Below are 27,206 nucleotides of genomic sequence, written 5' to 3'. Positions count from 1 at the left end.
TATATTTATGGCAAATTGGTGACTTAGATAAGAAATAAAAGAGATCCATTTCCAAGGTTCCCTGATTAGTTAATCAAACATTTCTCTTTATATTTGGCAAGATAGTGATCATGGACAGAGTATGAATTTTATGAACCATGTAAATGTTTTTTAATTTGCTTTTGGAAGATGGAGGAAATGACAGTGTGTGATATAAAAGGTTAGGAATGAAACTGCTTTTATGCTCATTTATTCTACCTTGTTGAAAACTGAACAATGGTGACCATGAATCATCCTAAGAATGAATATTTTCTGTTAGATCTGCATGTCTGCCTCCTATTAAATCATTTCTAAAATATTTACTATTATGCAACAACTAGTGAAAAAAAACATGAATTTGAAAGAAAATTCAGAGGAAATATTAGAGGATTTGAAGAGAGGAAAGGAAAGAGGGAAATGATGTAATTATGTTATAATCTCAAAACTAAAAAGGGAAAATTGCTGTTACTATTCTTCTTTAATATAATTCATACATGTGTATATAACTTGCTCAAACAGAAAATAAATGTTCATTAAGACACATGAGTCTGACCTGATAAGTCTCCCAAGCCAGGAAAGCAACTGCACACAGCTGGAAAGTGCATGTGACACATGCTTGCCTTAGATTGATGACAGGAACATCATCTCGGTGATTCAGCGACTATTTTTGTATGTATTTTTGTATCAACTGTATATTTTTGTATCATTTAAGTTACATGGCTTTTCCTATGACTTATAGACATCATGATTTTCCTATTCCTTTATTTTAGTCTTTTTCAAATATGAATTAAACATATGCTTAAATTTGATTTTGTTTTACTAAACTGTAGGTCAGATTCAAATTTGTTTATTATCAAATACTTTTATGTATACACATGTGTAAAATTACTATTCAAATATGCTTATGTCTCTCTTTATAACATATGTTAATTTAAGGAAAAATGTAATCACTATGACATTTATAAAATGGGTGCATTTTTCAAACTCATGAAATAAGAATACACACCAAACGTTGCCCCAGTGTAGTGTCTGTCTCGTGAAAAGGGCTGGTAGCACTCTGGATGTAGAAGAGGCACCTCACGTGTCTTGGTTGCGTGCAACAGTCATCTTCAGAAGCATCCCGTTGGCATCCAGGCAAAAGCCAAAGCTGCTGTTTGAGGGGCTAGTGTGAATTGTTAAGGACTTTATTCTTCCATGATGCATTACTTACTTGCCTTTGTCTGTGTCTTGACCTCTGGGTTGCTGCCAGTGGTTCACAGTCAGAAAACAGGGAATTCATTCCTGGGAATACTCTGGTGACCTAAGCGACAAAGTTAGGTACTTTTCTCTCTTGGGACCAAAAATACCTGATAGAAACAATTTCAGAGGAGAACTTTGATATTTGGCCCATGGTTTTAGTGTGTCAGTGTGTACAGACCCCATACAAGGCAGGGTCTGTGGTGCAAGGGCTTGAGGGAAAGGTTCCTAACATCCTGGTGGACCAAGACACAGAGATCCTGAGCAGGACACAGAGGTGGGGAGGTGGGTATTGCCGTCACAGGTCCACCCTTAGTGAAGTATGAACTCCAGTCAGGCTCGCCCTGCTTAAAGGTTCCATAGTTCTCGAAAGAGCAGCACAGTTGGAGACTGGGCACGAACAGTTTTCTGTTTGTCTCTGTGTGGAAGGCAGAGGACAACTTTCAGGAGTTTGTTCTTTTTTTCACCATATGATTTCACAAGTTGGACTCAGGCCGTTGGTTTGAAAGCATTTGCCAATACTCACTGAGCCATCTCACTGGCTTTAGCCGTGGGTGACATTTTTAATGTTCAAATTAGAGCAGAGCTTTTTTATGATTTTAAACTTACATTAATTTTTTAAAAGTTTATTCTTGAAGTTGTTTTACTTCATTAAAAAAGGTTTTCCTCTTTTGAAGGTGAATTTGTGTCTTGAAAACACTCAAGTAACTGAGCTGTAACTTCCCCGTGATTCTTGATTTCTTCTGTCTTCTCTCTTAGCTTATATCCATTCTTTTCCAGAAAAATCTAAATTCATCTGTTGAGGTAAAAGTTCTCACCTTCCTTGGCGTTGATGTAATAGTGCCTAAAATATCCTTCCAGATAGGTTCTTATTGTTCAGTTCCTCTCCTTTCTGGTCATTTTTTTTTTTCACTGTTTTATGTTAGTTCAGTGCTCAGATGTGTTCATGGTTTTTTATTGCCTACAGAGCATGAGCTCCACGGCGTTCTCATCATTTTTCTGGTACTTTCTGTGTCAATTCTATGTGTCATAAACCATATAAATAGTATTGACTGTCTGGGGTCCATATTACTCAAGATATAAATATCCCATCTTACCTCAGATGAGAAGAAAAATCACATTTCTGCTTCTATTTTTCTCATTTCTTCCAGTGGATTCTGTATGTGGCCACACATGGCTGGTGGCTTTCATTCTGTTTTGGGAGCCCGATGTGTATGTTGTATGGATTCTCTCTGTAGTATTACGTAGTAATTTTCTTGCAGAGAATTACTCATTAACCCATTTCCTTGGAAATTAGCCTATATGTATATTATAATTTTTAGAATTATAATTTTTAGAATCATACATTTTATACAAATGGTTGTCAATTTCGGCACACACACTAATTTTTGTTTTGTTTTGTTTTTTTCTTCTCCTGTGCTGGCTTTATCCTTGCTGTGTAGTTCAGAATGGCCACCAATTCCAAATCCCCTTACCATGCTAGTCTGCAGGTGTGTGCTGTTATGCTCCGACTGTGTTTCCTTTAGCTCATTATGCTGTATTTATCTGGCCAAGACAAGTACCTGTGGTCTAGTAATTATTTGACTGTGTTTTTATCAATAACCACCAATAACACATGTCCATATATCATTTTACCATTTATCATATCATACTGTGTATTTGTTAATAGTTGAACAGTTCTTTAGATGATCGCAGTTCTTTAGATGACCGTTTTTATGTATGCATTTGGACCCTGAGGTTTACAGGGGTGACAGGCGCAGCCTAGTACAGAGCCTGATGATGTCTCCTCGGGCACACAGTGACTGTGTCACCGTTTGCCTCCTCTCTGGTTTCTGGTAAGGATCATAACTGCCATGATTACTAGACAATACTCTTCTGATTTTAATATTGGCACTTTGAGTAGGCCATTTCATTTGCTTTCTCAGCATTTCTAGTCAGGTCTGACATCGATAGTTCTATTTTACAAATGAGAATGATGGCAAATCAGGGAAATTGAGGACTTTTCTAGTTGTGTAACTAGTGGCTTAAAACCTGAGTATCTTCAGACTTGCAGCCCTCCGCTGCCCTGTGGTACTTCTTTGCACCACTGTGAGATTGGGGAGTGCAGTAGGTCTTTATTGCGATTTTGCAGAAATGATGGTCTTTTATGCCTGCATAAGGGAGTAAAACAGGAGCTGGGGAGACGGCTCTGTAGATAAGGTACCTGATGCACAGCCCGATGACTGGAGTTCAGCTCCTAATCATCCGCATAAAAATCCCAGCCTGCTGGACGCCGTGGCTGCCTGCAGTCCCAGCACGTGGAAAGTGGAGAAAAGGGCTGCCCAGGGTAAGCCAGCTACCTAGCTGAGTAAGGGAAGTCTAGCTTTAGTGAGAGAGCCTGCCTCAGTGAATAAAGTGGAGAACGGCAGACAATGCCCGACATCATACACCCGGGAGCCAGCTCACATGTGTGTACCCACATGCTCATACACTCTACATACATAAACCTGCCAAACCCTTGTAAACCGTTAAAGTAAGATCTGTGGGTTTCCCGTAGCATGATCTTTCTATGCATCACATTACCGTCATTGATGGAACATGCCAGAACAAATGACACATCACTTGACAGAAAAGGAGACTGTGGGAAGGAGACGTTTGCGCTTAGGTCTGGACAGTCGCAGAGGGCAATTGTGGCATCCCAACACATGACTGTGGGCTCGTTCTATAATCTTATCTGTTGTCAGTCAATGAAATGAACCAATCGTGGAAACAGCAGCTCCTGCAGGAGCAGTCGAGTGGTTCAGCAAGAAGTCTGTACCTAGTAGATTCGAAATAGACTCTGTATTTCTTTATGATTAACTTGCCTCTTCTCTCCAGAATTTTCTTTAGTTGTGTCTGTGTGAACCATGGGTTGACTGGATACATTTTCCTATATAATATCGCAGCTGTTTTTTGTTGTGTCACACTGAATGCAATGGGATCTTTGTTTATTTTGTTGGACATAAGTAGTAGATCTTGTCAAGGATATGAAAATTATAAAGATGAATGGTTTTATATAGTGCATGTCAACTGTAACACCACAGAGACATTTATTATGGGGAGAGGATGACAGCATCGAAAAGAAATGGAAGGAAGGGACAAGTTTGCATTTGACTACACAGCAGACTTGGTATTTTGATCCTAACACATTTTATTTTCCTCATTTCCTAAATGTAAACTAATGTTCTCTCAGAATGGATGCGAGAGTTTAATTAGGGGATGAAGATTAATTAGGAATGGAGATTCCTTGCACACTATGCACTTAAATATTTTAATGCACAGGACTACTGCTGTATGTCAGGCCTTTAACAAAAATGATTCTAATTTGGGTTTCAGTTTGGATCCTCTCATAGGCACTGAAGGTAGGCATCATCATCTCCATTTGACAGAGAAGGAGCGTGGGATGCCAGTAGGCTAACTAGGATCTGTGGTCAAGGGGAGCATTCTGACTGAAGCTGCCCTTTTGCTTTTGCTCTGTTGCGGTGCTTTCATAAGGCTTAAGTAGTCGGGGTTTAAGCTTTTACAGTATGGATGATGCTTGTAAGAAGTGAAGGTGGTGGTCTGGGTAAAAAGCAGGAAATCCAGGCTGCTACCATGTTATGTATTACTTAATTATAAGTAACTCATTGTATATGTCTCACTAAATACAGTTTGGTACTTGGCTTTCTGCTAAGGTTCATGTGTAAAATGTTTTCTCATTACAACTTTGATCTTAGAATAAAAATTCTCTTTGAAGAGATAAAAGTATTTTCAAATCCCATTTTAGTATTTTGTTCTGTCTTTGTTTTTCAGTCATTCGTACACTGGCCAAGATTATAGTTCTCAGAAGAACCCTGGGAAGATTTCCTTAGATCAGATTGATTCGGTAAGCACCAGCCCTGTTAAAACAGATTTGCTAAAACTAGAGATCCAAGGGTGGGAAGCTGGGGGTGGGGGTGGGGTACCTTACTGCTTGCCAGTCATTTGAAGAAAAAATCTCATATCTTATGTATATAGTTCTTTTAATTGTAAGAAAACCAAATTTAGGAAGAAATTGTTTGCAAATTTTTTTTAAATTTAATTATTGGAAAATGAAATTTTTAAAAAATAATGGTTGCTGAGTGTTGCTTATGTGTTTACATTTAAATACTATACATATTTAGAAAAGGAAAAATGACATGTGTTAGTTATCTAGAACTATTATAACAGGGTGCCACAGATCGATGAGTTAATGACCAGAAAGCTATTCCCTCAGAGCCAGAGGCTCAAAGCCTAAGCTGGAGGCTACCTGGAGCCTTTCTCCTTGCTTTATAGATGCTGCTTTCCTGTCTCATCACATGGTTTCCCTTCTCTGCTTGTGAGGACACTAGTCACATTTAATATAATATAATGACCCTGTGAAACTTAATTGCTTCTTTTTTTCACACTTTTCTCACTTTAATTATTGTCTACGGAGTATTGTAATTGCTTCTTTTTAAGGGTCTGTTTGTTTCCAAATATAGTGGACGCAGGGGTACTGGGTTAAAATTCAATATGCAAGTGTGGGTACAGGCCCCCAGGAGCACTTGCTGGTAGCACTAGCAGAGGCACCCCATCTTTGGGATGCCTACATCCACACATGGCTCCTGTCTGCCTTGTTTTACTATACAGGTATTACAAAAGCACTTTGTTTTGCTTCAGCTTCTAGTCTCTTTAATGCACTATAGTACATTCACGCACTCTAGAAAGAAAAAAAAAAACACACCTGCTATAAGTAATCTTTATTTACTTGCAATAAATTAAAAATATAACTGGATTTTAGTGTTGGAATACAAGAATTATGTTAAAGTTACTGAAGATGAATCAGAATGAACAGGAGAATCGCTGTCTAGTACTCAGTACGCCTAGAAATAACACCAGGATGGTCTGCACTGCAGCTGATTTCAGATTTGCTCCTAAGACTGTCTAATCTTTTAGTTCTGTCTAAATAATTACTTCACCTTAATAGTCCGTTCCTTGCTTTCTGTTTCTCCATGTGTTCACTTTATATTACATGAATAGTTGACGTTAGTTCCCTTCCTGCCTCTCGCTAAGTGTTTTCCACTCACCAGCCAGTGTGAAGTGTGGGAGTGGCAAGAATCATCGCCCTGGTTCATGCCCTGAATGCACATTGACCACCAGTTGTGCACCAGCCTCTCGCTGTGGGCAGACCTACGTAGAACAGGCTATGTATCTCTTAGCTATCCTCACCTGGGAGAAACAGGCAGCAAAGCAAACGAGCTTAGTCCTGTGCCATGCGACTTGACCTGGAAGTTCCCTGACTTTGTTGCTGCATCCTCATAACACCATGCTGTAAGAGTTCCCTTGATGTTTGCACGGACTGCTCCTGCTAGAGTGCTCTTACGACTGACATCTGTATCTGTCAGTGGCGCTACTGTCCCCGTGGCCCTCTTCAATTGGAGACTGCACTTTCCCTTGATCCTCTGTAGGAATGGAGTGTCCTCCTTAGTTCACAGGCCTTGTCTGAGCCTCCTTGTCAGGACTCTAGCTCCTCTGAAGTCCTGAGATCAGGACTTGGAATGGATGTCTGGTCGATGTTGACCCCACCCCATACTCTTCGATGATTTTCATTTGCACAACACTGCATCTGTTGTTGCCTTCTGTAGCAGCCCGTATCCTGTCCTTACAGTTTCTCTGTCAGCTCCATTTCCATTTGCCTTCTGTTATGGTGAACGCTATGCTCTATGCTCTACTGTTCTCATTTTCATTATTTGGGCCCCCATTAGGTTCTCTTAAGCATTCTTCCTACTTCCTCTTCTGCAGCTTGTAGCTTCTGCACAGTGTAGCAACACCAATTCCTCACCAAATCGTCAAAACCCTTGGTGTTTGCAGCCTGTCTTCCACATTATTGTAGCTTACTCACTATGTTCTAGCAAACCATATTCATTCCGTCTTAGAGTTTTGAATTTTCTTAACATGAATAGTATTCTTGGATCCCCACTTAACTGGAGTCAGACTTAAGATGTATGTCTTAGTTGAAATGTGATTTCCTTAGAGACATTTCGCTTTATAAAACTCACTTGTAATCACGCTGGATCCCACTGCTGTTTTATTCACAGAGCTTTAACACACTTACTACCTTTTTATGTTCGTGCCCATTGTCTCTGTGTTAGAGTATATACTGCTCCAGGAGGGAATTTGTGACCTCTTCCTGCACTGGTAGTTGTAAGGGCTGCACACATAGCAAACGTTCAAGAAGTTTTTGGTGGTTGAGAATAAAGGAATCGGGGCATTTTAACAAAGGAAGCGGGCAGTGAGTTGTATCTTGATGAACTGCTTTCTCAGCTAGATGGCATGAGAGTGTGAAGGGTACCCCAGACAATGTCAGCAGAATGGGAATGTGCAAGCATGACTTAACCGGTGGGAACAAAAAGTTCTTGCTGGTACCATGACAGATGAGCTGCCAGTGCAGGCTAGGATCCCTTGGCATTTCACCTGAGCCCTTGTGGTAGTCCTCATTGCTTACATTATTAGGTAGATTTGGTCGGGGTAACAGTGCTGTACCAGTCTATGGTTCCTTAACGGATCCCTTCCAAGATCAGAAATACTAGGTAAATACTTGCTCTATTAAATGTAACTGAAAAGGTGGACAGCATGAGGGGATGATGTAAGCTTATCGCTTATCCTAAGGATGTTAAATTTTCACTGATTTGTTTTTATTAAAAAAAGAATTAAATAATCATGTAAAAATGAGCCAAAGGCTTTCAGTTCATTCCTGCACAGGAAGATTCAGGTCTGTGTGGGTTAGTTTTGAGGACAAAATTTAGTTGTTCTTGCCAAAGAAACATTAGATGCTCACTAGAGGGAGCAGCAAAGTCAAACAAGAAAGTTCTGGTCCTTCTTCCAGGTGAGTTGCCGGGCCCCAGTGAGAGCTCAAGTCCTGGGAGGGAGGATATGTTTGAGGAAGTTAGAGGGATGAGGTTGGAACTGTAAGCAAAAACATTGAATTAGTGATAGTTCATTTTTGACATTAAAACAAAGACCTGAATTTTTTAAACATTGGTTAAGTGTAGTTACTTGAATTTTCTCTTTGAAGCTGTTTCTCTTAATTTTGTGTTCTAGTTTATATCTGATTTATGTTATGAATCAGTTTGCTATTGTGGAATTGTATTTTTAGACCTTTCTCCTAGAAAAATAGAATATTATGTCCATGTAAACACTCTAAGAATATGCAGAACAGTTTTGTTTGTAAGAAAAAGATAGAAAATACCTAATGCAAATGGTTAAGCAAACCGCAGCACATCAAGCCATAGACTGAGCCTGGTCATTGACCTTCCCTCAGTTGTCACAGGTGAACCTCAAACCAAGAATGAGAAATTACCAAGAGGCCAGTCTTCAAACATAGCATACTGTGTGCTTTTGTTTACTCAGTTTTCTTGAAATGACAAAGTTACAGAAATGAACAGATCAGCTGTTTCCAAGTGTTAAGACACGAGGGAGGTGGGGCTAGAGCTGGGTGCAGAAGGCAGAAATTAGACAGGAAGAGGAAGGAGGAGGAGGAGGACTGGGAGATGGCCCAGCTGGTGATGTCAGCGCTGTGTATGGGGACCTATGCTTGGACCCCGACATCTATGGCAAAAGCTGTATGTGCTGGTGTGGGCCTGCAGTCCCAGCGCAGGTGTGTGGAGACACATGGATCCCAGAGGTTTGTGCTGTCTGGCTGGCCTGGCTCAAACAGTGAGCTCCATTCAGTGACAGCAATAGAGGAAGACACCCAGTGCTGACCTCTGGTCTCTGCACACGCATTCACCAGAGTGCACATGCAGATGGGTATATGACTGCAGAAATCTGAGGAAACGTAGTGGGACGTATCCATGTTGTCTTTTCCTGACTTGCAAGATTTTATATCTGAGGAAAATTAGGGACATGCCATCTCTTTGTATCATTTTTTGCAACTAATTTGTGAATCACTAGTTATCTAAAGAAAGAATTTAAAAAGCAAGGGAAACAGACATTATTTGACTTAGTTTGTTCAAAGTGTTACCAGCTTGATTTTTAATCAGTATAAAATAAGACACAAATCTTGTTATAATCACAGTAATACCGAAATGCATTCTATGACTTATGTCCTTTATTTAGATTAAACCAAATCTATAATTACAGCAGGTTTAGTTAGGGGGCCTAGTGTATCTTCACCATTACCAAAACTTTTTTTTTTTCTTTTTGCAGCTTTCTGTCAAGTCTTTCCCACCCTGCATGCGTCAGCTGCACAAGGCTTTGAGGGAAAATCACCATCTTCGTCATGGAGGCCGGATGCAGTATGGCCTGTTCCTGAAGGGCATTGGCCTAACTCTGGAACAGGCGTTGCAGTTCTGGAAGCAAGAGTTTATCAGAGGAAAGATGGACCCAGACAAGGTAACCCTGAAGAGGCAGAGCAATGGCAAGGACAGTTTTGTTAGTCTGCAACTACAAGATCTGTTTTTAAAATAATGAGCCAAAACACAGTGGAAAAGTATAAAAGATGCATCTGTTCAGTTTAGGTCAGAAGAAATCCACGCCTTAATCCAGCAAGCACCAAACAAAAGCTCAGGGAAGGTGTCTTCTTAGGCATGTTACCAGCAGACTGAACATGCTTCCTGAGTGTGTTTGTATGAGAATGTGTGTGCATGCACACACCGTATCACGTGAAGGTTAGACAAGCTCATGAGTGCACAAGGTGAAAGCAGTTAAAATGGTTTCACTCACACTGTGCTCAGTCGCCAGAGCATGTTTCAATCGCCGTCATGGAAAACCCTAGCAACTGCTTTTAATCAGTCTTCAGCATCTTGTTCTTAGGCCCATTCCTCAGTTCTTTCTTTTCTATCAATATCAGATGGTAAAATTTTGTCTAGAAATGTGGGGTTGTTTGTTGTTGTTTCTTTTTGTCTCTTTTACGCCATGCACTGTCATGCAAAATGTTTACATTGTTGCTGTCTTGATTTGCTTCTCTGGAAACAATAGGAAATGAACGCTTTTATAAGCAAATACTGTGCCTAGTCCCACGTTAGCTTTCCAGGGCTGCTGTCACAAAATTCTAAGCCCAGCAGCTTAAGCAACAGAACCTTAATTCCTGGGGTTCTGGAGTCTGGGAATTCAAGTCAGGGTGCTGGCAGATTTTGACCCTCCTGAGACCTGCCCTGTCGCTTGGGGTCTGTTCATGGGGTCTTTTCTCTGTGTGAGTGTCACGGCTGCTGGCACTGCTGATGCTTCAAGGACTGTATGCTTTAGCTGCTCCTGTAGCATCTTATGAAACCGCCTACCCTTCTTAAAGGCATTTTCTTGGAATACAGTCACATTTGGGATTAGGGCTTTAACACAGCAATTTTAGGATGACATGTCTCCCATTATATGTTTTCTTTAAAAATCTGACTATGTGTGCATGTGTGTATTTGCGTGTATGTGAGTGTGTGAGTAAGTATATATGAGTATATGTGAGTGTGTGTATGTGTGAATGTATGTGAGAGAGTGTATGTATGAGTGTGTGCATGTACATGTGTGTGTGTGTGAATATATGTGATTGTGTGTGAGTGTGTATATGTGAGTGGGAGAGTGAGTTCAGGCGAGATGAGGTCAGGTTTCGCTCTGTTGCTTTCCACATTCCCTTTGAAATAGGATCTTTCACTGAACCTGTATCTTGCCCTTCAGCATGACTCGTGGCTGAGCAGTGAGAGCCTGGGATCTTCTGTGACCATCCCTGTAGCACGGTGTTCACAGACAGATACTGCCATGCCCAGCTTTTGCGTGGGAGCCGGGAGCTCAGACCCAGGTCCCTGTGCTTTGTAGCGAGCACGTCACCACTGATCTGTCTCCATCGCTCCCCAGACCTTTGTGATATTAGGAAAAGTCCTGTCGTCTGACAGACTTATTTCAAAGCCTGCCTTCCTGAGAATTGTCAATGAAGTTTTAAATATATGGCTCAAGAAAGCTCTCTTTGAATGGTTTACAGTATTTCTTGGATTTCTATAAACATAAGTTAATTTTATTTTAAAAGTATTCTGACTATGGAAAATGTGAAAATTACAAAAAAAAAGTTACCTGCTATCCTTTTCCCATTAAGGAGTCATTAGTCTCTTAAGTTCAGGTAGCTAACCACTGTTGTCACTCCTACCCCATCATCAAACTTGACATTTTTAAACATTTTTTATTAATTACACTTTATTCACTTTGTAGTCCCCCCCTGTAGCTCCCTCCCTCCTCCCCTCCCGATCTCTTCCTTCCTCCCCCTTTTTCACACATGCCCCTCCCCAAGTCCACTGACAGGGCAGGTCTTCTTTTCCTTCCTTTTGATCCTAGTCTATTGAGTCTCATCAGGACTGGCTGCATTGCCTTCCCGGTGGCCTGGTAAGGCTGCTCTATGGTTGAACAGGTTATTAGCTAATTTTTGAGAGGTGATTTGAATTTGTCACTTAATATTGTAGGATTTGAAAGTAACGTAGTTTGTTCCTATGGTTTCAGGCTTGGGACATTCACTTGTCTGTGAGACATGCGTGTGTGCACAGCTTATGTTCATGTGGAGGCTGGAGGAGGATGTTGCTGTCCTTCTCTGTCACAGTCCGCATTACTTTTCGGGAAAGGGTTTTTCACTGAACCTGGACCTAGCTGGCCAGTTAGACTGGCTGGCCAGTGAGAACTTGTCCCTCACACCTCCAATGCTGTGGTTGCAGGAATTCACTAACCACACCCAGATAAGAAAAATAAGTGTGTGTGTGTGTGTGTGTGTGTGTGTGTGTGTGTGAAGGATCAGCCTGAGAGCGTGAGGCTTGTAGAACCAACACCTGCTGAGGCATGCTGACCATACTGCTTACTGAACAAAGGAAGGGCTAGTGTTGTATTGATTTGTTACAGTGGGTTAATCTGGTACTTGCCACTGGTCATGGACATAGTTTTTAAAAGTGACATCTTGTGAAGATGACTTTGAGGTTTACACTCCTTTGGTGGCTGACATATTAAGACATGCTGAAGTCTGCTCTAGGTACCATTGCCCTGCTAAAATCTGGCACTGTGGCTGGACCTGACTCTCATAGAGCTGAAGGACTTCCAGTGCTTGCACTGTTGGAAAGGCACCAGCTTGGGATAGAAGGAACACATACATCGTTTTTAGAGGTACCAGGGACAGGGCTCAGGGCTAGGTGGCCTTTTGTCCTCCTTTGGTCACCCATGTCTCATCTCTGAGGAGGCCCATGCAGCAGTGGCATCAATGTAAAGTTTGTTTGGAAACCATTTAGTCAATTTTTTTTTCTTATGACATTTCTCCCCATAATTTAAAAGTGTCAAATTTAGTGTAAAAAGAAATTAGTGGGCAATTTTTAATCTTCTCTGTAAATAGATGAGAGTTTATATTATCATTAGCTTAGTGATTATAGCAAATGTACTGTTTTGACTAAGAGGTTATGTTGCACTTAGATTCTGTTTTTACACAATCTGTACTTGTGGATAAATGCTCATGTTTTTCTCTGTTCTCTTTTCTTACTAAGAGGTTATGTTGCACTTAGATTCTGTTTTTACACAGTCTGTACTTGTGGATAAATGCTCATGTTTTTCTCTGTTCTCTTTTCTTACGTATGTGAAGTACAATAAAGTAAGGTATGTTAAATCGTGGTACTCTTTCAGTCTAAAAGAGCCTTTTGCTAAGTCGCTTGTACAGTAAAAATAATCTAGAGGTTGAGAAAGTGTTGGCTCACAGTGCTATTCCTCTCATGGGATTTTGTTGGATCGCTGTGGAGAGTGTTCTAACAGAAGCATTATTTTATGGATGTTGTAGTGGCCATTTTGTATGTCAACTTGGCATGAGCTAAAGTCATCTGAAGGAGGGGAATCCCAGTTGATAAAATGCCTGCATAAGATCCAGCCGTGGGGCATTTTCTTAGAGATTGACCAGGGAGGGCCCAGCCCAGGGGGGTGCTGCCCCCCCCCTGGGCCGGAGGTCCTGGGTTCTATAAGAAAGCAGGCTGAGCAAACCAGTAAGTGGCCCCCTCCATGGCCTCTGCATCAGCTCCTCCTCTGCATGAGTTTCTGTTCTGACTTCCTTCAGTGATGGACTAAGATGTGAGAAGTTTAAGCTGAATAAACCCTTTTCTCCCCAACTTCTTTTGGCCACAGTGTTTCATCATAGCAATAGAAACCATAAGTAAAACAGATGTCCCCCCAAAACCAATTTGATGAAGTGCACAGTATTTTTTAGGTAAGGTGAAATAAGAAAGTTGTGAAAGTAGATAATTTTAGAAAATATTAGTCAGGATTTGAAGGACATGAACAAGGAGTAAAAAGAACAAAGTAGGCAAGATGTTCACCCTTTTTTCTCTTTAATTTGTTTCTCTGACTGGGTATATTGTTATCTGGTATTGGGGCTCTTGTGGTCTTGGTTCTTGTCACTAAAGAATTTCTGCTTTTCTACTTGCTCTTGGATTGCATTTTTCATATGTCTTAATAGTTTAGAGGATCAGATTTTAGCTTTGATACACCATTACTAAGAGAATATTCTCTTGTGAATTAATATTCAGCAGAGCAAATTGCTTTATGGTATATCTCACTCCCAGAGAATTAGATTTATAATGCAGGTTTTACTTTTAGGTTTTACTGTGTTGTATTAATATGTGTGATGGATTAAGAATTTAAACAAAGCCTTCCTGTCAGTGCAGGCCACTTGAAAATTATACCTATGTTGTCAAATATGATTCTTTGGTTTATAAATGATTTTACAAAAGGTATTTGAAGTTTTGAATGTCATATTTCTTAAATAATTTCTTATGTTTCAAACATAAATGTATCATGCTTTATGGAAATAAATGTACCTAAATGATCATAATGCATGTTCGAGGAGTTTTCTTAGTTATAATTTTTGTATTTTACACTGCCGACCCGAGGAAAAGCCTCAACTTATGTACTACAAGGCATTAAATTTATCAAACTTTTATTAAGGCATGAAAAAACATAGCGCTAAAATAATTTTACTTGGAACTTGGTTATTAAATCAAGTCACCAGAATGAAATTGAACTGGGTAATTATAACAGACGCACAGCACAGTGTCCTCCCTGCCACATTGCTTTCAGTGCTGTTAGTCTCAGCTGCCTCAACTGGCTCCACTGGGCATTAAACACAATATAGGGCATATAAATGGATGCAGTTTCTGCTCTTTGCATGACATCCACAGGGTCCATTACATGCTGGTGTGGTTGAGTTAAGGAACATTTTACACTATTTCCTTTGTCCCAGAACCCAGCAGGTGATGACATAGGTAGACTTGAGTTGTTCAACTTACTACTAAGGGAGGAAATGTTTTTTTCTCATGAGCTGTGACTATACATATCAAAATGTGGGGACAGGACACGCAGTTTGTGTTTTCAGAACCTTGTACTTAAAGGTGGTGTTCACTAAAAATTGAGGAAAATTGTTTTATGAACCACCCTTAAAAAAAAATTCAAATTGCTGACTGGCTTATCCAACAAGTAGGCCCTGCAAGTCTTCAGCTCCTATTTCTTCTTCTGTCTGCTTCCCTGGCAATTTAGGCATAATGATCTGTCCTCTGTCAACGGTCCATCCATACATTTCAAGGCCTGCTGCATGCCAGCTCCTAGTAAATGCTAAATGAATATGTACAGCAGAGTGTCTCTGCTAATGCAGTGCTAATGAATCTCCAATATACTCCAGTATTGATCTGATGAACCCCTGGGGAAGCTAAGCTGGGCCTGGAGTACTCATAGCTCGTTAGCTTCCATAGTAAATAGTACCGTCCTTTAATCTAGAATGCTTTCTAAACATTGTTTTATATGTGCTAACTGACATGAAAAGGGTGGGAAAGAACTAGCAGAGACGGCACACTTGAACTCAGGCAAACATTTTCTGCTGTTTACAAGCTATGTAACTATATATTAGGGCTTTCTAGTGGGAAAGAACTAATAGGATGAATATATATTAAAGAGGAATATATTAGGTTGTCTTATTCAGAACTGTCTGGGCAGTCCAACCATGGCTGTCTCACTCTGGAAAGGCAGAGAACCAAGTAGCCGTTCGGTCCACAAGGCTTCATGGTTCAGAAGCCCTAACTAATCTGGTGCTAAGGGCCTAGCGATCCCCAGAGAATCTGGTATTCAGTCCACATCAGAAGACTGAATAGCAGAATTTTATACCATCAAAAGAATACCATAGTAGTATTGGCAGTAGCCACCAGATAGATAACTTGCTGTCCAGAGTAAAAGAAATGGAAACACCAAAGCTTTTTTTTTTTTTTAGACCTCCTTTTATTTGTGCTGCCATTGGAAGATATCACAAACATTAGGTTGGGTCTTCCAACTTTGAGTAACTTAACCAAGATAATTCCCTACAGGGAAACAGGTCTCTGCCAGCTTCTCTTTCTCCTGCTCCCTTCAGCTGTGTAACAATTGGACACTGAATTCCTCACACAGCTTGTGCATTCAGTCAGATGCGAGGTAGGCAGCCTCAGTTCCAATCCCCGAGGCCATCATACTGGAGGGGGGAGGTGTTCACAAGGGACCCACCCTCTCTTTGTCTCTCATTAGAAAACAAACAGTATTCCCAAGGTTAATAACAGGATAGGAAAGGACAGGACAGGCTAGGCTAGGGTAGGCTAGGCTAGGCTAAAACAAAAACTAACACATTGGAATAGTACAAAACAAAGAAGTATAAGAAAAAGGTACAAGAAACAGATATAGACAAAGAGATCTACTCCTTCACACCCTCAGGAATCCCATAAAAACAGCAAATTTGAAGCTATAATATATACTCAGAGGCTCTGTAGGATAAAAAGAGAGAACAAATATATCAGTAAAATAAAATAATAAGATAAAATTAAAACAAAATTCTGACATAGCATTATGAGACCAGGAACCTCCAAAGATGCCATTGAGTATGGTTTCTGCTGGCATCTCCTGCTGGGCACGCAGCCCACCCTTAAGAGTAGTTTGTTTTCCCAGTGAGACTCCCTTAGAGAAAACTAAATTTTCATTTGCAAGTGGTCATCAATTGGAGATAGATTCTGGGTTATGGGCACGTGTCCACTTTCCATTAGTTCTAAAACTCCATTTGGTGTAAACTTGAGCAAGCCCTGTGCACGCTGCCTCAGTTTGAGTTCATATATGCATTGGTCCTGGTGGTTTTGAGGGGCCTGTCTCTTTGGTATCCTCCATCCTCTCTGGCTCTTACACTCTTCTTGCCTCCTTTGGTCCCCAAGGGGAGGGAGTTGGTTAAGACATCTCCTTTAGAACTGAGTGTTCCAACTTCTCTCTCTCTGCATATTATCTGGCTGCGGGTGTCTGCTAAAGGAGGAAGCTTCTCTGATGATGGCTGAGGAAGGCACTGATCCTTGAGTGTAGCAGAATGTCATTAGGACTCATTAATGCAATGTTCTTTTAGTAAACAGTAGCATGTGGTTTTACTTTACTGGGGCTGTCTAGCCTCAGGTTCTTGCTTATCCATGCAATGTGGAGTATGGATTCCATCTTGTGGAATGGGCCTTAAGTCAAACCATTGTACTAGCATATCTTGCAGGCAGGATACCATTGTAGATCATAAGAGTTCGTAGTTGGGATGGTGTTTATGTTTCTTCTTTGGTAGCATTTAGAACCTTCTTATACCCAAGACACTAGTACATAGGGGTGAAGGCCCTAAGTCGGCACCAGGTTGACTTCTCCATTTTCAGTGAATTGTGTAGGTGGTGGTTTCAGCAATAGGGCCTTGTCATCAGTTTGTGGATAGCAGCCTGTAGTCTTGGCAACAGCCTGGGTTGTTTGGGGATTCCCATGGGATCCCTTTGGCCAACAACTCAATTAGGTGTAACCCATTCCTGGTACAAGAAGCTTCATTTGGTAAAAAGATGTCCATTTAGGGCTCAGTCTCCTTCATTATTTGGCAGTTTCACTTAGATCACCATACATGTATATATTTTATATTTCCAAACTATTCCTCAAATATCCCTTAATTTTAGCTGTCTTTCTCCTATTTCCTCTCTTTTCCCCTTCTACCCTCCTCCCCACCACGTGATCTTCCCACCCGACCCCCATCCATAACAATCTAATATTTTTCCCTTAGGGACTTATGGAAACCAAGTAAGTAGATACATTTAACTTATATTTTTATCTATCCATTTTTTTATTTCTCTGTTCATTTATTTAATAAATGCTGGGGATGGAATTCAGGTCCTGGTGCATGCTTGGTAAGCGCTTAAATACTGAGCTATATAGATGAACTCCAGTCATTCATTCATGTCAGTGGTGCCTTTAGATTAAACTGAGAATGAAATGGCGCTGCACTAACCTTTAAAAGTGAAGGGTTAATATACCTGATGCTCTTAGGAGAAGATGGTGTTTGAATATGTAATTTCTTAAGAAAAAAAATTAATTTAAGATTTCACAGTGTCTCTTTTTATTACTTTTATGCATTTATTTTAAAAATTATCATTTTATATACACACATATGTTGCTATTACAGAAAGACATTTCAAACAAGTATTTATTGTATATTGAACAAATTCTCTTTGTAATATTATCTCTCCCATTAGTCCCTGTGTTTTTGTAATTTTTCCAAGATAATGTAATATATACAAACATAATTTGTTTTTTATACAAAATTTAGGATTATCTCAGTTTGCATCTGTGTTCCTGAAAAATGACATAAATTCATTCATTAGTCAAAAGCCGGGTAGACTGGAAAACATAAGAAGACGTGAGGATGGAGAAAGGGAGAGAGATGGAGGAGGAGGGGGAGGGAAGAAGAGAGAGAGAGGTAGAATATGAATATGCAGAGAACATAGGGGACAGAGTCTTACTATTTTATTATAACTCTTGTGTTACTTTCCAGTTAATTAGAAGAGAGGCACTGGCGTTGTTTCAGTTTTATATCCAAGTAACATGTATGGAGTACCTGGAGATGTTTTATGTAGCTTAACCAACAAGTCTCCTGAAGAGGGAAATTCAGCTTGACTTGGATGACAGCATAGACTACTTGGGAGAATACTTTGGAATCAGAGCAGAGCTCGGACTCATCTGCTCATTATAGGCAGTGCGGCTTTGCATAAGTCTGCTCTCAACTTCAGTTTCTCATGCCTTGGGTAAGGACAATAGGATAATGATGGAGTTTATATGGTGATTGGATAATGTTCTTTCTATACCACTTATTAACAGTGTTGTTAGTTAGCAGAGGATCTAAATTGCTTGCCCCTAAGTTCCCATTTAACACAAAGTAGAATGTCATGATAACAGCATGAGAGCAAGCTCAAGAATGAAATAGTACATCCACCCAGGGGCCTCAGCAGGCTTCCTGCGGAAGTGAGCATTTGAATCGAGCCCTGAATGGTGGTAGTGTGTGAGCATGTAGAATTGGGAGACAGTGTTTCCTGAACTGTGGTGTGTTTCTATTATAAAGACTGTTGATAACATAACAAAGGATGTTTTAAACCGTGGTTTGGCAAAAGAAAAAAAAAAGCATTTCTCAAGTGGATGATTCTTCTTCTGTTCAATCTTCGTAAAAGCTAGATGTTATTATATCTCAGCAAAAACATTCCTGCTGGGTACTGAGAAACTACATGTGGGCTTCATTGTTCTGGAGTCAGATTGGAAATGTAAGAATCTAAGTGGGTGATTCTTTGAGACACAGCTTCTCTTTACAGTATCAAATGTCCAAAAATGGTTGGTGTTTTCCTTGTTGCAGTGAATTTATAGTCTCCCTTTGCTTTATGCCAGTATTCTTATTGTTTGTAATTAATCTGCAGGTTGTACCTTTCTCAAAAGTGTATCTAAGATCAACTTAGTCTAGGGTCCCTTCTGATGGGCTCTTCAGAAACCAGTCTTTTTCTTTGTAGGAAAGATAGGTTTGCTCACTGATGAAAACCTAAGAGCTGGGTCAGCAGAGTTCCCAGGACACTTGACAGGTACATCCTAGATGACACTGGTCCCATTGGATGCTCACCATCTCTGAGACAGAGCGATATCCTGGCATATGTGGGGTTTCCAGGGCATGGCTTAGGTCTTGATTTTTTGTCTGCACTCACTCTAGACAGTGCTCTCATTCATTTTATGATATCAGATACATAAGGTTATGATTCTTGATTGTATGTCTTCAGCCTAGCATTTTCCTGAGTTTGAGACCCAGATATCCAAGTGTGAATCATATAAATGCAGTTCACAGGTCAACTCATGTTTCTAAATCTGAGCTCCTGGTTTACGGTACAAATCATCCTCTGTCTTTTCTCAACTCATTCATCTCAGGGAACGGCAGCTCCATTGTTTTGATGGGTTCATATTAAAACTTTGATGTTTCAGTCTGTGCCTGCATACCTGTGCAATCAGAAGAGTGATCTAACTCAACTCTAAAGTGTACCACTGCTGTCTTTCTTGATATGGAGCAAACCACACTTGGTACTGGGAGGCAGTAAATACTTAAGACTTATTAGCAGGAGGTCTTCAGGCTCTGGCAGAGGATAGTGGGAAGTTACCCTTTCCTCCTCTTGGTCTATTGCTTCTTAGCTGCCATGAAATAGCATTTTCCTAGCACATGTTGTTTTCCATGATGGTGGCCTCACTGATGCCCTGGCACTAGCACCATCCCATGGACTGTTGTGATAGCTTCATAGCTGCATTTCTGGCTTTTGTTTTAAAGGCCTTCATCTGTGTCAATAAAAGAGAAGGGCCCAGGGATTTAAAATTCCTACAAGTCCTGGGATATAACCTGTCATAATAATCTTTCCAGCATCCTGTCCTAGAGCTTGAGAGGAGTAATTATTTCCCTGATGCTGTCAGCTGACTATAAGAACATTCCAGAGCTGCTGGTTTGCTATAGTAGCCTTTTGATGGACAGTTGTCCTAGATATCCTAGACATAGTACTAATCCTAAAATAATGAGAATATAATGAAGTGCACTCACTACCAAATGTAACTGAACATAATTCCCCATTTTTAATGATTTATAGTATAGCTGAGGATTGGGAAGTGCTTCAGGCTGATCACTAAGAAGCAGTTACCATTCCTCAGTAAAGGAAGTGCTGGTTAGTAGAGATTTCAAATTGAGTTAGTGTCAAAAAAGCAGCTTCTGTCCTCAAAAAAGAAAGAGAATAGTCTGTCAAGCTTATTTGTGGCAAAGTTCCACCTACTTACATTCTGATAATGAGTTTGTTTTTGAGTGGTGATGTTTGACAGGTTGGCTTTATTTAGTACTTTGTAAAAGTCAAGTTCAGCCCTTGAGTACTGCAAACATTTTATTTGACTTAACTTTAAAATTTGTGTTTATTTCCTGATCATGTAGACATGAGACTCTGATTTAGTGACAAAGTAGAATATACTAATGAGAATGTCTTTGGGCCATAATTATGTAGATTTAAAGGAGTGATGTAGTTTTAATTATGCCCTTTAGCTAGTGTACTTGCATATGGAATTTGCCCATGTCTTTTTATGTTGTCCACTGAAACTTTGCTTTTCCTAGGCCCTAACTTGCTAATCAGCTCACAGGTATAACCAAAAGTTATAGTAAAGTAAGCTGAAAGCTGTCAAAGAATGTGTTCAATTACTAGTTCAAAACATAGCTAAGTTCAGGTTTGAGGAAACAATGGCTCCTAGGTCTATAGTATTCTTTACCAGGTTTAACAGGAAGGAAATTGTACCCTCTCTGTGTGTTTACCCTGCTTCCTCTTTCCAAATAAGAAGCATCTCTTGGTTGTAATATACTGAAGCCAGATGATACATTCCTTCCCTCAAGTTATTTTATTAAAGTTGGGGTATAGGTAATAAAATAATGGTATTTTAATGCAGGAAGCCCCCCCGCCCCCAGGTGGAACCTGTGTGAATAGCCATGGTCCTGTACCCGTAAGCCAGGTGCCCAGCTGGATTTAGCTGTGTGCTGGCTGTAGTTTGCCAGCTTCTAATTTAGAACATGGATTCCTGTTTTTTTTTTCTCTTTTTCAAACTGACATTCATCTTGTACATGTATGCTGTAGTTGCTTTTATGTGCTTTTTTATCAATAGTCATTATAATAGCTTATGATGATATTTTTTTAAAATTTTAACATGAAAAATTACAAATATACATAAATACAAGTCTCCACTTATCTATCATATGAAACAATTATGTATCCGTTCCTATACTGGATTTATTTATTTATTTATTCATTTATCTATTTATCTATCTATCTATTTATTTATTTATTTATTTATTTATTTATTAAGAAAAGCTTGTTCCAAACTGGAAATTTGGTATTGTGTAGGTTAGAATTCTCTAGAGAAACAGTTAGTAAACACACACACACACACATATGCAGGGAGAGTAGCCTGCAGAGGGAAGGACCTATGGTGGGGAATTGTCTTGTGTGGTTGTGGAGACTGAAAAATACCAGACTCTGCTCTCTACCAGCTGGAGACTCAGGAAGGCCAGTGGTGAAGTTTAGTCTTAGCAGAAGCCTGAGAGCCAGGACAGCTAGCGACAAGAGGAGGACAGTGTCCCCCAGTCGGACTGTGAGGGAAAAGGGGCAGAGTCTTTCTTTCTTTAACCTTCAGTTTAGGCCTCCACACATTGGATGGTGCCCACTCACACTGGAGAAGGAAAGCTACTTCACCCAAACAGTTAAAACAGGCATACATAGGCAGAAATACCAGGCACCTTATAACCCAGTTATAACATACAAAATTAGCCGTCATAGGCACCTGTGCACTCCAGTATGCTCACTACAGTGGACATCATCCACTCATCCATCCACCCACCCACCCATCCACCCACCCACCCACACACCCACCCATTCACCCATCCATCCACCCACCCACCCATCCACCCATCCATCCACCCACCCATCCATCCATCCATCCATCCACCCATCCATCCATCCATCCACCCACCCACCCACCCACCCACCCACCCATCTATCCATCCATCCATCCATCCATCCACCCACCCACCTACCCATCCATCCATCCATCTACCCACCCATCCACCCACCCATCCATCCACCCACCCACCCACCCATCCATCCATCCACCCACCCACCCACCCACCCACGCACCCCTCCATCCAACCATCCACCCACCCACCGACCCACCGACCCATCCATCTATCCATTTGTTTATTTGTGTATTTGTTTGTTTATGCTTTGGTTTGTATTTTTAATCTATTAGCTTAGAAGGAAGCGAGCTAGTTCTATAAAATGTTTCATCACCCCTCTGTTTACATCTGTGGTGCTGTGTCGTTTCCTGCTCCATTTCTCATCTTTCCTGTAAGTAGCCCATCTTGCTAGGTTTAGCAGTTTCATCAGGAATCCTCCCTAAGTGATCCCCCCTTACATTTCACTTTCTGTCACCTGAAGGGGTTGTCTTGGTAGCCATAGCCTTCACCACTGAGGTTTGACCGATGGTTTGGCAATAGAGTGGTCTTCCCAAAGCAATTATGCCAATATTTTACTTCGAAAGTTATTGGCCAGAATTTGTCTGTAGAGTACCTTCCCCGGGTCATCCTAAAGATTGATTTCCCCTGAGATGTAATTCATAAGGAACAGAATAGTTTTAAATCTCACTTTTATAGACTGGGTTGGGATCTCAAAAAGTTCGGTTAATTGCCTGAAGTCACAGGCATCGTGACAGGTCTAGCAGAATCAAGCCCAGTATTGACACACTAGTACAGTTTTTGTTGTTGTTGTTTTAGAACCAGTGCTTAGTAAAAACCTGTTCTTTGTTGCTCTGTAATCTCAGACTGAGAAACATCATACTTTTTAATTGCCCCTCTTCCTCTATTTTTCTAAACAACAAAGGAGGGAGTAGATAGTGCTATCTGATAAACTAGAGACAAATTCTGAGAATATGATCGTACTTATGTTCAAACTCCTGCTCCATCAGACATTAGGTATCTGCTGACTTTGGGCAAATTACTTAATCTTACCTCCAGTCTTAATCTTAGGGAGGCTAATACTAGTCTTTCCTAAAGGCTTGCTGTAAGCATTAAATGAAATTAGGCAAGAAAATTGCTTAGAACTGTACCTTGCACACAATAGGTATTCAATATCTTTTTGTTTTCTGTAGTCAGACTGACCCATAGTTATACCTTTAATTCTATCAGCTGTCCAGTCCAAGCTTTGGAAATATTGCAGTAGTTGTTAGGACAGTGATAAGATGCTGTTTACGATGCAGAGGGTGATGGTTGGTCAGCCATGACTGAAGATGGGAACACTGAAGAGGTAGCCTGGACCTAAAGAGTGAGAGCAGCAGAGGCTCACAATTGCAGAGACAAGTCTTAAGGCTTGTCAGTTTATGGATTGTGCTTGAAAAGATGCACAGAAACTGAATGTTTTGCCTTTATAATTTTTTAGTGTTTGAGTCTTATCAAATGAAGAGGGCTGTTGGGTTTTGGGTTTGTTTTTACTTTTTGAGTCTGAACACTTCCTACTCTGACAATAGGAAAAGCTGTCAAGTGAACTTATGTCTGTCTGTTCAGCTGGACATGAAATATTTTATTCTGCACTAGGTGGAAAAGCAAGATGCCTTCTGTGCCTGCTGTTTCCCATCCCTTACTTGTTCGGGGTACAGATGGCAGCACTTCCTTTAAATTGCGCCTGTAATCTTTCTCGGAGTTTTATTTGTGAGGAACTTTGGGGAAGGTGTTTAGAAGGTGCTTGAGTCGGGGTACTTTTCATTGTTTTACAGAGCAATAGCATTACTTTCCAGATGGGCTTCAGTCAGGGATGCTTGCAGCTGGCGTTTGTATTGTTTCTGTCTGATGCGGAGGATGAGCATTTGGTCTGATCCCTGGTGTTTTCCTATTTGTGCCTTTGTATTTCTTATCTTGCTCATTGCACTGTTAGCAAAGCTTCATCACTGTATATTTCTTGAATTATCAGGTATGTTTTGAGCCATGTTTGAAAGGGCAACCGTGCTATAAATGATATGTACCATTTATAAACTTCGCGAGAATTTGAAAGAACATTATATTTGGCCATGAGAAGTAGAACACTTGCATTTAACTCAATTTTCTAGTTACATAAGTAGGCAGATAGGTGACAGTGATGCCATTTAGCATGGTATGGTCCACATGGAAGAAGTAATATGATTCTGTCATTGTGAAGATCAATACAGGTTGTTCTTTATCAGTTTCTACCTTATTGTTTATGTGAAATTATACCACCCAGACTAAGGAAGGAAGAAGTATCATGTACACTGACTGCAGGTTTGTTTTAGGAAAGATAATATTACTCATTTTAAACCACATTTTCAGTATTTATTTTTTCATTGTATGTTATGGAGTTTCTGTATTTATAGGTAAAACACCACTTTAGAATTAAAGATAAAACAGAATAAAACCATTCTGTTCAAACTTTTATATCTCAATACGTTGCTTTTTTGTCTAGTAAAGAAAAGTATATGTAAAATTCTGTTCCATGGATATTAAGGAGATAGTGAAAATGAAGAGCCTGGGATACAATGAAGAGGGTCTTCATTCTTCAGGTCATGAGCTACAGACTTTAGGTGTTTATCTGTCCAGGTGCTTTGCAAAGACACACTTCCTTTCAACTCTGTCTTACCGGTAAAGCCTAAATGTTACAGAGAACCCTGGGTTTAGAGTTGAAGGACACAGCCAGGCCCTCCCACCATCTTGGCATCTCTGAAGTGCTGTCCACTGCCCTCTTCCCAGCAAGGTAAAGAAATGGATGTCTTTCTTGTATGTGCAACTCCAGGGTTAAGTCAGTTTTCTGGGAAGGAAGTTGTTGGTGTGGGCTGCTATTCTGCCCTAGTTCAGAAAGAGTCCTGCTAGTTAAACGGGAACGCAAGAGTGGATTGAGGTTTGCTCCTGCTCGTTCATGGTCCTGCTCAGGTTAGCTTTGCTGTGCTGTGACTTGTCGCACTTCTTCGTGTGTGTGGCAGCAGTCATGTGAGTTTGGGTGGTATCTTGTGAGGAACGAGGACAACTTCTGCCAAGTGTGAGCACTGTCAGGCATGTGGAGGAGCTTTTGCGCACAGTAGCTGTTGACATTTGCTTTAAAAGTTACCGATTAGTCAGTAAGCATGCACATGTGAAGCTGAGAGGAGGAAGCGTCGCCATTAACAATAGGTAGCATTTGTAGAGAATGACTCAATTTTCTTGTTGAACTTATTGGACTAATTAGAAATGAGCGATGCAAAATGAAATACTGATTATTCTTGAAACCAAAATATTGATGAGTAACGAAGTTTTCTAAACCTAAAATTTATATGTGGGTTTTTTCCCCTCGGTGGATGTTCCCTCTGTTTGTAACTCAGACTTCTGATAATATAACTTGAATACAAATTTGTAGGTATAAAAGTAAACAGAAAGAAAAATATGTACATTTAACATCCATATTTAATGTATACTCCAATGGTAAATTCCTTGGCCTTCAGCTCTCACTTCTGCTCTCTGAAGCTGGCTAACTCTATTTGTTATTCTTGCCCATTCTCTTCTTGAGGATGTGAAAGTGAATTATGTGTGCATGAGAAATCATCTTTTTAGTCCATTAACCCATCACAGCAGCTGCTGAGACACAGTGACATATCTAAAAAAAACTAATAGAGACTCGTCTGGGAAAACATTCGGAATCAAAGCTAACTGGTGAGTAGGAGCTGATATCCGCCTTGTATGAGCAGCCTGGTTTTCTACAGGTTGATAATGAAAGCCAAGCGCTACTGTCTCAACTGTCTGCTTTGATGATCAGAGTGAATGCAGTTCTTACCACTTTCTTTGTGACCACCTCTGCCTTTCCTTGGCTTTTAGAGTTCATGAGCTTGATTACTTTTCTTCTCCCCATCAGTAATCCTGACCATCCCAGCTAGTTCATTGTGCTTTGCTGGTTTGTAACACCTACAAACAGCAATCATTTATTAACACCTACGAACAGTTATCATTTAGGTAATTTTTCTGTACAAACCTTATAAAAATGCTTGGGTGCTGATCGGTGAAAAGATGATTCTTAGGATTCTGACAAAAGTGTTGGTGTCTTTGCAGCATGTCCTCTGTGAGTCACGGAGGCTCCTGTCAGGCTGTCTGTGGAGCAGCAAGCAGTCAGGAATGCTACCAAGCATACTCTTCGGAAGTCAGGTCTCACAGCACTGCTGCAGACTGCCTTGAGAGATTTAGTATCTGTTGGCAGAACAGCTTTGATTGTGTACACGAACAACGTAAATCTAATCAGTCAGGCAAACCTTAATATAGCACTGCACGTAACTCAGATCAATGTATTTGATCTAGAAGGAAGCAGTTGGCTACCAGGTGCTTATTTTTCAATCTGGGAAATGGGAAGAACCATAGTACTTTGAAAATAGTACTGGATGCTGCTTCAGTTTCACATTCTCATTTGTAACACATTAATACTATGTCGAAAATCAACATTTTCAGAGTCATCAAGACAACTCAGCAGGTAAAGGCTCATGCCACCAAGCCTGATAACCCGTTGAACCCACAGGTGGAAGGAGAGAACTGAATCCTGCAAGTTATTTTTCTGATCCCCCAACACGCACGGTGGCACACATGCACACACTCATACATAAATATGATAGCTATTTTAGATAATGTTTGCAGGTAGGTATAGGTACTGCATCTAAGTGCAGCTGCAGCTGAACTGACTCCCTGGAGGTGCAGATCTCATCCAGGCGCCTTTATTCCTCAGAGCACCATTTCTCTGTCTATAACGTGGAACTGGGCTTCTTTTATAGTGCTAAGATTTAAGCACAATAGATATAAAAGCATAATATATATACGTATATAATATGCTGCCTAGAACAAAGTAAATACATGAGCATCCATCATTGTAGCTAAAACAGTTTTGCTGGAAAGCAGATGCAGATGTATAACTGTGAGCTCAAAGTTTTCATTTAGTTTGAGGTTGGTATCACTATTTCATGACTAATGCAGAGGCATATTCCCATTGATCATCAGTTTTTAGTGAGACATGTCAGGAATAAGTATTGTTTTCTGAGCTTTACAACAAGATTTTTTTTTTTGAGTT

The 27,206-nt window shown here is 40.3% G+C and overlaps 1 protein-coding gene across 4 annotated transcripts in view; it reads left to right on the top strand.

Moving 5' to 3' along the window:
• Window positions 1-27,206, top strand: part of Prim2 (DNA primase subunit 2) — a 226,208-nt gene that overhangs the window by 153,974 nt on the left and 45,028 nt on the right. For all 4 annotated transcript variants that reach the window (XM_060369819.1, XM_060369820.1, XM_060369818.1 and 1 more), the window contains 2 exons: window positions 5,065-5,137; window positions 9,460-9,645. In XM_060369819.1, coding sequence (XP_060225802.1) covers window positions 5,065-5,137; window positions 9,460-9,645 — 259 coding nt within the window. The remainder of the gene's footprint in view (window positions 1-5,064; window positions 5,138-9,459; window positions 9,646-27,206) is intronic.

Source organism: Meriones unguiculatus, chromosome 16 (genome assembly GCF_030254825.1).
Source record: "Meriones unguiculatus strain TT.TT164.6M chromosome 16, Bangor_MerUng_6.1, whole genome shotgun sequence".
In the NCBI taxonomy this organism is placed as follows: domain Eukaryota; kingdom Metazoa; phylum Chordata; class Mammalia; order Rodentia; family Muridae; genus Meriones; species Meriones unguiculatus.
Note: the sequence above shows the minus strand (reverse complement) of the source record. Positions and strands in the feature narration are given on the sequence as shown.